The sequence below is a fragment of the Lagenorhynchus albirostris genome, chromosome 13, assembly GCF_949774975.1.
Source record: "Lagenorhynchus albirostris chromosome 13, mLagAlb1.1, whole genome shotgun sequence".
In the NCBI taxonomy this organism is placed as follows: Eukaryota; Metazoa; Chordata; class Mammalia; order Artiodactyla; family Delphinidae; genus Lagenorhynchus; species Lagenorhynchus albirostris.
Genome location: NC_083107.1, coordinates 25400778 through 25414523, shown reverse-complemented (window position 1 = coordinate 25414523; position 13746 = coordinate 25400778). Strand labels below are relative to the sequence as shown.

General features: G+C 37.5%; 1 protein-coding gene across 1 annotated transcript in view; it reads right to left on the bottom strand.

Moving 5' to 3' along the window:
• M1AP (meiosis 1 associated protein) overlaps window positions 1–13746 on the bottom strand; it is a 56866-nt gene that overhangs the window by 38008 nt on the left and 5112 nt on the right. Inside the window, exon 2 of the mRNA XM_060169423.1 lies at window positions 449–634. Within this exon, the coding sequence (XP_060025406.1) occupies window positions 449–634 (186 nt within the window). The remainder of the gene's footprint in view (window positions 1–448; window positions 635–13746) is intronic.

Here is a 13746-nt window from a genome sequence, read left to right as displayed (position 1 = left end):
CTTTGATTTCTTGAGGATACAAAGGAAATAGAATCCTTAAATTCCACTCATTAAATGTGTACTAAAGATCAGAGAGCTTATATGCTCTTTTCTCACAGTGGTACTTCCATGTAGATTTCTCTCCTTGCTCAATCTGAATCTGGGTTGAACTTGAAACTCTGGAAGGCAAGTATTAAATACATGCAATTCTCTTTTGTACTTAGACATTTTTAATTGATGAATAAGCATGCAGATGAAAGCATAATTATTTTTAAACTCATTTGTCTGATGCCTGATGTTACTAGAGACTGAATGTGTTTTAACTCACAGTCACTCATGTACCCAATGGAGTATCTAGTCATGACTTTCAATGTGAATGAAACAGAGAACAACAGAAGGATGACAAACAATGAAGGATCTAGATGGACTGAAATGGGAAGATGAGTTAGTGTCCTAAGCCATCTTTTACCTCTAGGGAAGTGTAGGTCAGAGCTGCACTTGTGGTCATGTGTCCGCTGTACTGTTTGAACTGCTGGAGCCCATCCTTTATTGCCAGCTGCAGAGAAGTGGCTTGTGGTCTGAAACAACCTTCTCTTTGCAATATGCGGAGTTCTGAGATGCAGGCCTGCAGCCTAGCAAAGTTCCCTTTCACTTGCTGCAGAGAAAAATGAATCAAAGATGCAAATCTTTAGTGACTCACGTTTCAGATTAACTGGCAGTCTAATTCCATTATCAATTACTCCTCAAGAGTACTTTTCCCTTCCTGAAAATCTGTTTATTTGACCAAGATCTATGGAATGCCTATTATGTTCTAGGCACTGCACTAAAATATTCCCTAGACCAGAGGAAGGAAAATTTTTAGCCAAAGGACTTTGATTATGTGGAATTACTAGAAACAGGAAAGAATGTGTTTTAACTCATTCACTCACCCAAAGGAAGGTTCAGTTGTGACTGCTTAGTTTTACTTTGGGGTGGTCTGCAAATTGGAGGCCTAGCAGCGTCACTCTTAGACATTATCTTCATTTCTCAGTCAGTCTAGGCACAGTGAGCTTCTCTATTCAAGAGTGATGTTTTATCAGAAATGAGGATTTTGATCATTTTAGAAATGATAAGGTCCTACCTAATCTTCCCCTCAGGATCACTTTGAGCAGAGATGCTTGGCTTAGTCAGCAGTCAGGTCAAGGAGCCAACACGTAAATCTCCTGGCTCTCCTCACTTTCCTTCACAAAAACTTGTTCTCAGGAAGTAATCTAATCTAATCTGACTCTAGATCGATGTTACGTCTTCTAAGAATATATGCATTTTGAATAAATGTGGAATTAAAATTTGTGACACTATTTGAAGGAATTCCAAGCATCAATAGCAGGTGGGGGTGGAGTGGGGAGGAATTATATTTGGGATAAGGAAACTTTGCTGATCAAAGAGCAGAATTGAGCAATATTTGCAAAATGCACATAAAATTCATGAGCATGTTACTTTGCTTACATGCTCCTCTCCATGAATCTCTGGGAAAAACACAAGAAATAGTATATAATTCTTACACAAAGAAAACTTGTAATCTAGATAGGAAGATAAGAAACCTACTCAAGTACAGACTAGTAGCCTTTGAGCATTTCTTTTCATGTACTCCCTAAAAGAATATGAAAAATGATATACTCCTTTATACGTTTTTAAGTTGACATCTAGATTTTAAGTAAGTACGTAGTTGTTAAGGATATAACTTCCAGCATATTTAAATATCAATATTTCAAAATAAAACTATACCACTACTCTTTAAAACATAATCCAATAGAATCTAAATATCATAGGGATTTGATACTTGCATTATTCAATTTAAAAAGTACATGAGCAAGCTCTTTTTTCTTTTTAACAGATGGAAATGAATATTATTCATTTTTCTCCTTGAATTCATATTTCCATTTCACTTTTCTCATAGAGTTTTATCATAATGTAATAGAATTTTTTGGTTGGCAGTTTGTTTTTTTTTTCGGTACGCAGGCCTCTCACTGTTGTGGCTTCTCCCGTTGCGGAGCACAGGCTCCGGATGCGCAGGCCCAGCGGCCATGGCTCACGGGCCCTGCCGCTCCGCGGCACGTGGGATCTTCCCGGACCGGGGCACGAACCCGAGTCCCCTGCATCGGCAGGCGGACTCTCAACCACTGTGCCACCAGGGAAGCCCCGGCTGGCAGTTTTTTATTGATCATCTTATCATACTTCTCTGTGTCAAAAATATTTACATGTTGTAAGATTTTAAAATTTCCTATGACTATAGGCTCTAATTAATAATCTAGATTGAGCTATTATTAAAATTATTGCTCATATACAATTGATCAAAACAACATATATATTACCTATTTTGATAATTATTGGCATTAAGCATAAACTTTAATTAAAAATGCATCTCAATGGCATGAGCATGTTGCGTTCTTTTTTCAATTAGTTAAGGTATGTGTGAATAAATTACTGATTGAATGGCACCAACATTCCGTATTAATCCTATTCCTATTTTCTAGGAGGTTTCTAGTGCTGAGAACCATTGTCCTGATAAATATAGAAGTCAATCAAATTGTCAAACTCATTCTGAGCTATATGCCAAAAATTATATAGGGATATAAATACTAATAAAAATTATTTTAATGATCAGCTGCTACTCAGTTGTTTGTTTTTTAAGATTTTTTTTGATATGGATCATTTTTTAAAGTCTTTATTGAATTTGTTACAATATTGGTTCTGTTTTTTTTGGTTGTTGTTTTTTGGCCACGAGGCATGTGGGATCTTAGCTCCCCGACCAGGGATCAAACCTGCACCCCCTGCACTGGAAGGCGAAGTCTTAACCACTGGACCACCAGGGAAGTCCCTCAATTTAGTCTTCCTTCAATTTTGTTAAAATTGGACATCACCTGGTTGCAAAAGTTTTTTGATAATAAGCTCAATATAATAATATACTAAAGGAGGAATCTGATCTATCTCTTCATTGCCAGGTCTGCAGGGCCTAGGACAGTACCTGGAACACAGTTTTATTAAACAAATTATTTTTGAATAAATGGTAAATGGATGCACATATAATAAGTTTTAGGGGGAAGAAAAATATAAGTTAGAAAATATAGGCATTCTCTGTACTGCCTTTGCAACTTTTTGATGAATCTAAAATTATTCAATAATGATAAATTTATTGAAAAAATAAACTAGGAAAATAGTAGAAAAAAAAGGATACTATCTTCTGGTAGGGAAGGCCTTTGGAAACATGACAACAAAGGTAGGAAACCATAAAGGGAAAAATGAAGAGATCTGACCACATTAAAATTTTCTGTTAAGTAAAGGAGAATATGAATAAAGTTAAAGACAAAAAACAAACTGGGTAAATATTTGCAATGTATAAGATTAGCATGACATTAATATTCTTAATATGTAAAAAGCACCTACAAATAAACTAGATATCTGAAACACACTCTTCTACCACCTAACAGTATACATACTAGATAAAACACAAATATCTTTTATATGCATAGTTGAATTCATAAGAAATTAAGGGAAATCCCCAGGAACCAAAGTGGGGACAACAGGAAACTACAGTGTGAGATAGGTATAAAAGCCTTGGCTTTACTTGTTGATCTTGGGAACCTAGGGCTTTGTGTTGTAAAGGAGAAGGAGACAAGGCCTTAGGCCCTCATAAGGAGTAGAATTGGAACTGCCATCCTGGCTCAAAGTTAAGACCACTCAAAAGGTTATTTTCTCAGTGAAAAGGTGGGCTAGAAAGAATCTACTCACTGGTCAAGGGAGGCGACAATGAAACTTGTTAAGTTATGTGAACTCTGAGTAGAAATGAGAAAGAAATCACTGCTGGGACCTAGAAACCATATATCTCCCCTCATGTGGGTTTGGGATTTGTCTTTATCTGCAGGGTCCAGGAAACCCTAATTTTAAAACATAACTTAAAGTGGTCCTGGGTTGATAGCACCTCAGGGCACCTGACTCAAGCAAACATAAATCCTTTCTAGAGGTATACACCCTAAACTCAGGCCCCACAGAATTCTCACACATTAAGATCAGCTTAAGGTAAGCTCATAATCCAAAATTACAAAATCAGTGAGGAAACCAAACATTATGAGAGAGAGTCTGCATAAACAACAAACAGGAGAATTAGAATACCAACAATTTCAGATATTAGAATTATCAAATATATTTAAGTACCTTTAAGATGTTTAATGAAATAAAAGAGGGATTCAACACCATGAACAAAGAATTAAAAAACTATGAAAAAAGGACCAGAAAGATTTGAACATTACCAGGGTAACTGTACACTGAAGTAAAGGGGATAATCAGACATTTCAGGGTCTACTGGACACTGGCTATGAACTGACACTAATTCTAGGAGATCCCAAACATCATTGTTGCCCACTAGTCAGAGTAGGGGCTTGTGGAGGTCAGGTGATCAACGAAATTTTATATCAGGTCCAGTGGGTCCCCAAATGCAGCCTGTGGCTATTTCCTCAGTTTTAGAAAGCATAATTGGAATAGACATACCTAACATCTGGCAGAATCCCCACATTAGTTCCCTGACTTGTGGAGTGAGGGCAATTATGGTGGGAAAGGCCAAGTGGGAGCCTCTAGAACTGCCTCTACTTACGAAAATAATAAAAGTAATACTGAATTTCTGGAGGAATTGCAGAAATTAGTGCCACCATCAAGGACTTGAAAGATGCCGGGGTGGTGATTTCTACCACATCCCCATTCAACTTGCCCATCTGGCCTGTACGGAAGACAGACGGGTCTTGGAGAATGATAGTGCATTATCATAAACTTAACCAGGTGGTGACTCCAACAGCAGCTGCTGTGCTAGATATGGTTTCATTGCTCGAGCAAATTAACACATCTCCTGGTACCTGGTTTGCAGCTATTGATCTGGCAAATGCCTTTTCTCCACGCCTGTCTATAAGGTCCCACAGAAGCAGTTTGCTTTCAGCTGACAAGGCCAGCAATACACCTTCACTGTCCTACCTCAGGGGTATATCAATTCTCCAGCCCTATGTCATAATTTAGCTCACAGAGATTTTTGACTGCCATTCCCTTCCACAAGCTATCACACTGGCCCATTACATTAATGACATTATGCTGAGTGGACCTAGTGAGCAAGAAGTAACTTATTGGTAAGACATTTGTATGCCAGAGGGTAGGAAATAAATCTGACTAAAATTCAGGGGCCTTCTACCTCAGTGAAATTCCTAGGGGTCCATTGGTATGGGGCATGTTGTGATGCCCCATCTAAGGTGATGAATAAGTTTGTTGCTTTTGGAGTAGAAGAGAGCATGTAAAGGTCAAACTGCTTTTTATACAGATGTTCAACATCTTTCTACTTTTAGCTCTACCTTCATTCTTACCTCCAGAAGTACTTGATTTTACCAATTCCCAAGGCTTTTGAGAACTTGGTGGTTTAAAATGCTTTCTTCCTTGGGTTTCCCACTACTGGCTTAAGATTTAGCTCTCTTGGGACTGCTAAGTCAATTGTCACTTTTCACCTGTATTATCGTTTCCAAAATTTTGTTGAGATTTCTCTTCTCACATTCAACAAGCATTCAAGATTCAAAGGTTACAAAAAAATATGTAGAAAAAGTCACCTTCCTACTCTTGTTCTTTAGCTAACCAGTACTTTACTGGAGGCAATCAATATTACTAGCTTATTGGGTATCTTTCCAGAGATATTTCTTTACATGGAAGAAAATATAAATGATAAACTTGATCTTTCTTCTTACCAAAATAGACCAGATTATGATACTCTTTCGTATCTTGATTTTGTTGCAGAGTAAATCTGGGTAATCGTTACATTCAATATATAAAAAGTGTCTTAATTTTTATGGCTACATAGTATTCCATTAATGGATGGACCATAACTTTATTTAACCAATTCCCTATTAATTAACATCAGGTTGTTTCCAATCTTTTGCTACTTCAAACAATGCTGAAATGAATAATCTTATACTCAAATCATTTTTGCACATATGAAAACATATCTGTAGAATAAGTTTCTAAAAACAGACTTGTGAGACTTCCCTGGTGGTCCAGTAGTTAAGACTCTGTGCTCCCAATGCAGGGGGCCCGGGTTCGATCCCTGGTTGGGGAACTAAGATCCCACATACTGCAACTAAGCCCATGCACTCTAGCGCCCATGCGCCACAACTCGAGAAGCCCACGTGCAGCAATGAAGATCCAGTGCAGCCAAAACAAAACCAAACCTATTAAAAACAGACTTGCTAGGTTAAAGGGTATGTAAATTGTGATACCAAATTGCCCACTATAGAAATTGTGTTAAAATATATGCCCATAAATGGCATATAAGGGTGTCTGCTTCTTTATATCCTCATAAACAGTATGTCATTAAACTTAAAAAAAAAATCTTTACCAGCCAAATAAGTGAAAAATAATAGCATCTCAATGTAGTTTTAACTTGCATTTCTTTTATAAGTGAGACTGAACATATTCAATGTTTCAGCATCATGTGTATTTCCTTTAATGAAAACTGTGTACATAATTTCTCACTATTGATTGTTGGTCATTATCATTATTGATTTCAAGGAAATCTTTATGCGGTTAGGGAAATTAACCCTATGTGATATAGAAGCAAATATTTTTCCTCATATTGTCAGTTGTCTTTATTTTATTTTATTTTATTTTTGTGGTACCCGGGCCTCTCACTGTTGTGGCCCCTCCTGTTGTGGAGCACAGGCTCCGGACGCGCAGGCTCAGCGGCCATGGCTCACGGGCCTAGCCGCTCCGCGGCATGTGGGATCTTCCCGGACCGGGGCACGAACCCGTGTCCCCTGCATCGGCAGGTGGACTCTCAACCACTGCGCCACCAGGGAAGCCCTGTCAGTTGTCTTTAGATTTTACACACAGTATTTTTTTTTTTTTGGCCAAGTGTGTATTTTCTATTTTCTATATTTATTCAGCTGAATTTATTAATCTTTTATTTTTGGAATTTTGGGTTTTGTGTTATGATTAGAAAGGCCTTTCTTACTGTTACATTTTCCCCCATGGTCTGTATGTTAATTGTTGATTTATTGCCTCTCAGCTCAAAATTCACCCTTCAGTATATCTCTGCAATAATGGACAGAATTCTACTTTAAGCCTTTCTCCTTTACAGTAATCATGATGTTAAGTTTTCTGAGTAGAGTGTACTGGAGGGACATTGCAGGAGGAAGGTGCACTCCTGCTGAAACCAGTGGGGTATGAAGTTACCTGGTAGTGCTCCACCCACATGCCCAGAACTTGCTGGCCCTTGGTGTTATGGACTGAATGTTTGTGTCCCCTTAAAATTCATAAATTGAAGCCCTAACTCCCAATGTGATGGTACTTAGAGGCAAGGCCTCTGGGACGTAATTAAGTTTAGATGAGGTCATGAGAGTGGGGCCTCCATGATGGGACTGATGCTCTTAGAAGAGGAATAGACACCAGAGCTCTCTCTTCATGTACATGCACTGAGGAAAGGCCATGTGAGCACATAGCAAGAAAGCCGCTGTCTGCAAGATGGAAGAGGACTCTTACCAGAGCCTGACCAGGCTGGCACCCTGATCTTGGACTTTCAGCCTTCTAAACCTTGAGAAAATAAATGTCTGTTGTTTAAACCAGCCAGTCATAGCCCGAGCTGACTAAGACACTGGGAACTTCTCAGCCCTAACCTGATCACCTGTCAGCTGTCCACTCAGCATGGACACTGCATGCTTCAGGCCTCCTGCCTGCACTGATGCCTGATTCCCTTTGCTCACCTGTCCCTCCCCTCAGTTTTGTCTCCTGTAGTCCTCCGAATGCTGCTGTTCTTCCAATACAGACACTGCTTACTCCAGGCCTCCTGCCCACATTGGCTTCTCCACTCTCTGCATGCCTACGCATCAGCCACTGTGCCTACACCTGGAGGGTTGCTTCCTGCTTTCCCAGTAGCCATGGATCAGCTCTGGCTTGAGCGAACCAGTGAACTTCTTTGCATCCAGTGAGCTGCAACCATATATTCTCCAACTGGGTCTAAACCCCAGCCTTGGGAAAGGGGTCCCCTTTCCAAGTTTGTCATTCTTTGAGATCTCTCCCTCAGCCCTAGCGTACCACAAAAAGCTCTCTTATATCTTATAATTGCTATATTACCATAGCTTAATATGTTAAACTATGTTAAAATACTCTATATACTTTTTCCTTGTTTAAATCACTATGTGGTTTCCATATCCTGATTGGACCCAGACTGATAGTCTGTTCTAGTACTTAGATATTTTCAATTTTTACATTTAAATCTTTGATCGATCTGCAACTACTGAGCCTGTGCTCTAGGGCCTGCAAGCCACAACTACTGAAGCCTGCACGCCTAGAGCCCATGCTCCGCGACGAGAGAAGCCACCACAATGAGAAGACCGTGCACCGCAACAAAGAGTAGCCCCCACTCTCTGCAACTACAGAAAGCCGGCGTGCAGCAACGAAGACCCAACGCAGCCAAAAATAAATAAATTTATTAAAAAAATTTTTTTTTGGAATTTATACTGGTGTAAGCTGTGTGTATGACTCTAACTTAATTTCTTCCCACATGGCTATCTAGTTTGTTGAATAATTTTTCCAATGTTAAATAGCATCATTATTATACACTAAATCCCCCCATGTATTTGGGTCTATTTCTGGACTTTAAATTGTATTATATTGCTCTGTTTTTTCAATTTCCAGTATCACACTGTGAATATCTGTTTAATATTTGAGAGGAAGAGTCTCTAGCTATTCTTGTTTGTTTTTTGTTTCTAATTTTAACTTTATTATCAAGATGTCTAGTTCTTCTGTTAGAAATTTTACAGGGAATTGCATTACATTTATAGATTAATTTAGAGATAACTGACATCTTTCTGGTCTGAGTCCTCTCAAGAACTAATGATGTTTCATTTGTTCAAGTCTTCTTTTGTGTTTCTCAATAGCATTTTAATTCATATAAATCTTGCAAATTTATTATTATTTTCATTCATAAGCATTTATTTGATCATTTTGGTTATTGTGATGAGAACTTTTCTGCCATTTTAACTTCTGGTTTGTTGTTCTGGAATAATATAAAGGGTACTTATTATTATTATTTTTTAAAAAATAAATTTATTTATTTTATTTATTTATTTTTGGCTGTGCCTGGTCTTTGTAGCTGCGTGGTCTTTCTCTAGTTGCGGCATGTGGGGGCTACTCTTCATTGTGGTGCACAGTCTTCTTATTGCAGTGGCTTCTCTTGTTGCAGAGCATGTGCTCTAGGCACACGAGCTTCAGTAGTTGTGGCACGTGGGCTCAGTAGTTGTGGCTCACGGGCTCCAGAGCACAGGCTCAGTAGTTGTGGCACACGGGCTTGTTGCTCCGCGGCATGTGGGATCTTCCTGGACCAGGGCTCGAACTCTTGTCCCCTATATTGGCAGGCGGATTCTTAACCACTGTGCCACCAGGGAAGCCCTAAAGGGTACTTATATCTGTATTAATATTTGTACCTGACCATTGTCATGAATTCTTTTGTTGTTTTAAGTAATTTTCTAGTCGATTCTTTTGGGTTTTCTAGATATATTACCATTAATCTGCAAATAACGATCATTTTATCTTTTTCTTCCTTATTTCTTTTTTTTTTTGGCCATGCCGTGGGGCATGTGGGATCTTAGTTCCCCGGATCAAAACCGCGCCCCCCTGCAGCAGAAGCGCAGAGTGTTTTTTAACTACTGGACCACCAGGGAAGTCCCTCCTTTCCTTGTTCCTATATTCTAACTTCTTTTTTATGTGTGCAATTATATCAGTGAAAATCTCTAAAATACTGTTAGATAACAGTGATGATAGTAAACTTACTTGTCTTACACAGGAATATATTCAGTGTCTTTTCATTAAGTAAGATCTGGTTTTTGACTTGTCATAGACATACACTATGGGAATAGCCACCTGTTCCTAATTTTTTAAGTTTTTTTAAAAGAAGATTGGAGGGCTTCCCTGGTGGCGCAGTGGTTGAGAGTCCGCCTGCCAATGCGGGGGGCGCGGGTTCGTGCCCCGGTCCGGGAAGATCCCGCATGCCGCGGAGCAGCTGAGCCCGTGAGCCCTGGCTGCTGAGCCTGCGCGTCCAGAGCCTGTGCTCCGCAATGGGAGAGGCCACAACAGTGAGAGGCCCGCGTACCGCAAAAAAAAAAAAAAAAAAAAGAAGATTGGATGTTGCACTTTATTAAACACCATTTTTTAAGTATGTATGGAAATAAACATGATCATATTTTTCTTAGATATATTAACATAGTAAACTATATTAATAGATTTCAATACTGCACCATTTCTGCATTCCTGTAGATGATTTTTAAAATATGAGCTGGATCCTATTACTTTATTTGGGATCCTAATACTTTATTTGGGATGTTTAATAGATAGTCATAAGTGAGACTGGTCTGTAGTTTTTCTTTCTGTGTAATGTTTGCTGGATTACATATTATTATGTAATTATACATTTGTGAAGATATTACATTATCTTCACAAAAATAATTTGGAAGGATTTTTTTTTCTTTCTGTGGTATAAAATGGTTAAAAAACTTTAACAATCTGTTCTTTAAAAGTTTGGTATTATTCCCCTGCAAAACCATTTGGTTCCAGTACTTTATTTTGGGGGAGGGTAGTTCTTTCATAACTTTCCCTATTCCTTTTATGGGAAATGGCAGGTTTCTATCTCTTCTGAATTCACTTTCGGTAATTATATTTTCATGGAGAATTATGCATTTCACACAAGTGTGGTTACTTTCTCCTTATCTTATTTTGGGTATATGTGCCTTTTCCCCCTGCCCTTTTCCAAAAACTAAGTTAACTAATGGCTGATCTATTTCCTATTTTTTCCCCAAAGAACAAATTTGGATTTATTCATTTGTTCTACCATTTTCTATTTTCATATTCACTACTGTTTGTTTTTATCTTTATTATTTCCTTCCTTTAGCTTTCTTTAAGCTTGTTTTTTCTTTTCTTCTTGAGTTGCTTGCTTCATTTATTTTCAGTTTTCCTGGTTTACTAATATAATTTAAAATAATGAAATTTGTATAAAGATATGAATTTTTCTCAGCATTAACTTTTTTATATCACATAGGTTCTAATATGTAGTGTTTCATTATTATTATTTTCTAGATATACTGCAATTTTTGCCTAATTTCCTCTTTGATTCAAAAGCTATTAAACAGCTTAAAAATTTCCAGGTGGTAGTGACTTTTTGTTCTGTATTTGCTATTTATTCCTAGTTTTATTGCATTGTATTCAGAGAATGTTGACTGATCTACTTGTACTTTTTGTAATTCATCAAACTTTTGAGGTTTATTTGTGGCTTAACATATGGTCAACTTTTGTGACTATTCCATGAGCACTTCAGGAAGGTGCAGATTTCTTTCATACATATAATTATATTTCTTTAAAAAATGTTGATACTATGTTATTTGGTACACTGGTATTCAAAACTGATATATTTTCAATAGACTGTCCCTTCAACAAGCTCTTACTGAATATATTTCTTGTGCTCCTCTTGATAATTCTCTGCTCTTCTCTGCTTTGTGTCCTAGCATTAAAGTGCCATTCTTAGTCATGTTTAGTGATTTTTGCTCTAAATTCAATGATGTTTGATATTAAAATCATGCTTTTTGTTTTTTTATTATGGGGGTGCACTTGCCTAGTATACCTTTGCCCTTCCTTTTATTTTCAACCTTTCTGAATCACTTTGTTGTAGTCTCTTCTGCTGAATACAGCAGAATTTTGTTCTGCAATCAAATCTGTTTTAAAGTACTTTAATAGGTAAGTTTAGTTATTTTTAGTTATATTATTTTAAGGTATACACTGTTTTCATAGCTTTTGAAAAATCACTACACTGTGTAAATTTGTTTGCTCTATATATGTTTTCCTTGTCATAATTAGAAAGGTTTGTATTTGTTTTAGGGGTTATCTTTATAATTCCATGTTTATATAATTCCCTTAAGTTATTTCTTTAATATCCATTAATGAGAGATGAAAATCTCCACTATACAATAATAAAATTTGTATATTTCCTTTTCTTACTCTCCCCACCCTCCTGCAGCACTCAATTACAGTTTATTATCTTTTTTTTTTTTTTTTTTTGCGGTACGCGGGCCTCTCACTGCTGTGGCCTCTCCCGTTGCGGAGCACAGGCTCCGGACGCGCAGGCTCAGCGGCCATGGCTCACGGGCCCAGCCGCTCAGCGGCATGTGGGATCTTCCTGGACCGGGGCACGAACCGTGTCCCCTGCATCGGCAGGCGGACTCTCAACCACTGCGTCAGCAGGGAAGCCCAATATATTCTTATTATTTGCCACTTTTAAATGATTCTATTGAAGGTCTGCTAGTAAGGATAAGAAAATAAATGTAATAGGCAAATTAGACCACTACTGGTCCTCAAATACCATTGTAGATCACATATGATTTAAATAACTTCTTTGTTCTCATGAAAAGGTAAAAGAATTGGTAAAATCCTCACAGTAATGGAATTTTTCTGAAACTGCTTTGAGAGATTAATCATTTTGGTCAAATTTATTTATATTAAGGGCACAATAGATATAAAAGGAATTCTAATATTTTAATTATAATTCCTTTGTCAAGATTTCTCATAAAAAGTTCAGAATTATTTTATTATACTCATAAATTAAATATGAGGAGATAAATTGAGGTGTTCAACTTAGGCAAGATTTCCTACCTGCTGTCTTCCTCCACTTACATTTTGAGCTAACTCTGCAGATAGAAAACGTCAGATACTTATATAGGTCAGAGAAAATGGATTTAAGGTAATATTTTATTTCTTTAAACAAAGATTGGACTGTTCTATACATAAGGTAATGGCATTGTTTCAGTGATTTTCTTGAGCTTTTGACCATGGCTGAACTTACTGTTCGTTTGGATGGAAATTTTGGCTTGCAATTTTTCCTGAGTTACCAGAGGTTGTTTTTAGTCTAGAACTGTCTGTCTTTCCTAATGGAGTGAATAAGGGATCAGGGGTTCATCTAAGGCCAGATGTACTGAGGAGTACCAGAGGCACAGAACATAGTCAATTGAAGAAGGAAATGAAATCCTTTTACTTTTGTTTGGGACATGAGCTCATCTCCCCAAAAGCCTCCTATGCTGAATATCTTCATTTGCCTTTCCAGATCACTCTCAACTTTTCTTTACCCCTATTGCCTGACAGAAGATAGATATCACAGCCAAATGTGGTCATGGGACAGACATGCACAAGGAAAATGGCACAGTAGAGGAACATACTTGCTGTATGGCTGTAAACATCACTATCACTTTCACTCTGTCCTCAGTGTACTCGTAGGAAACTCCAGTTTTATGGAGTGAGAGTTATACATTTTGTTTATCCATTGACCAGTTAACAGACATTTGCAGTTCTGTTGTTTAGTGGGGACACATTTAAGATTGCTGTCTTTTGTTGGATTGACTTTTTTTTTCTTTTGGAATTTTTTTTAAAAATTATATTTGATATACAACGTTGTGTTAGTTTCAGGTGTACAGCAAAGTGATTCAGATACAGTTGTGTTAGTTTCAGGTGTACAGGAAAGTGATTCAGATACAGTTGTGTTAGTTTCAGGTGTACAGCAAAGTGATTCAGATACATATATATGTATACACACACATATATATATTCTTTTTCAGATTCTTTTCCATTATAGGTTATTATAAGATATTGAATATAGTTCCCTGTGCTATACAGTATGCCCTTGTTGTTTATCTATTGTATATATAGTAGTGTGTATCTGTTAATCCCAAACTC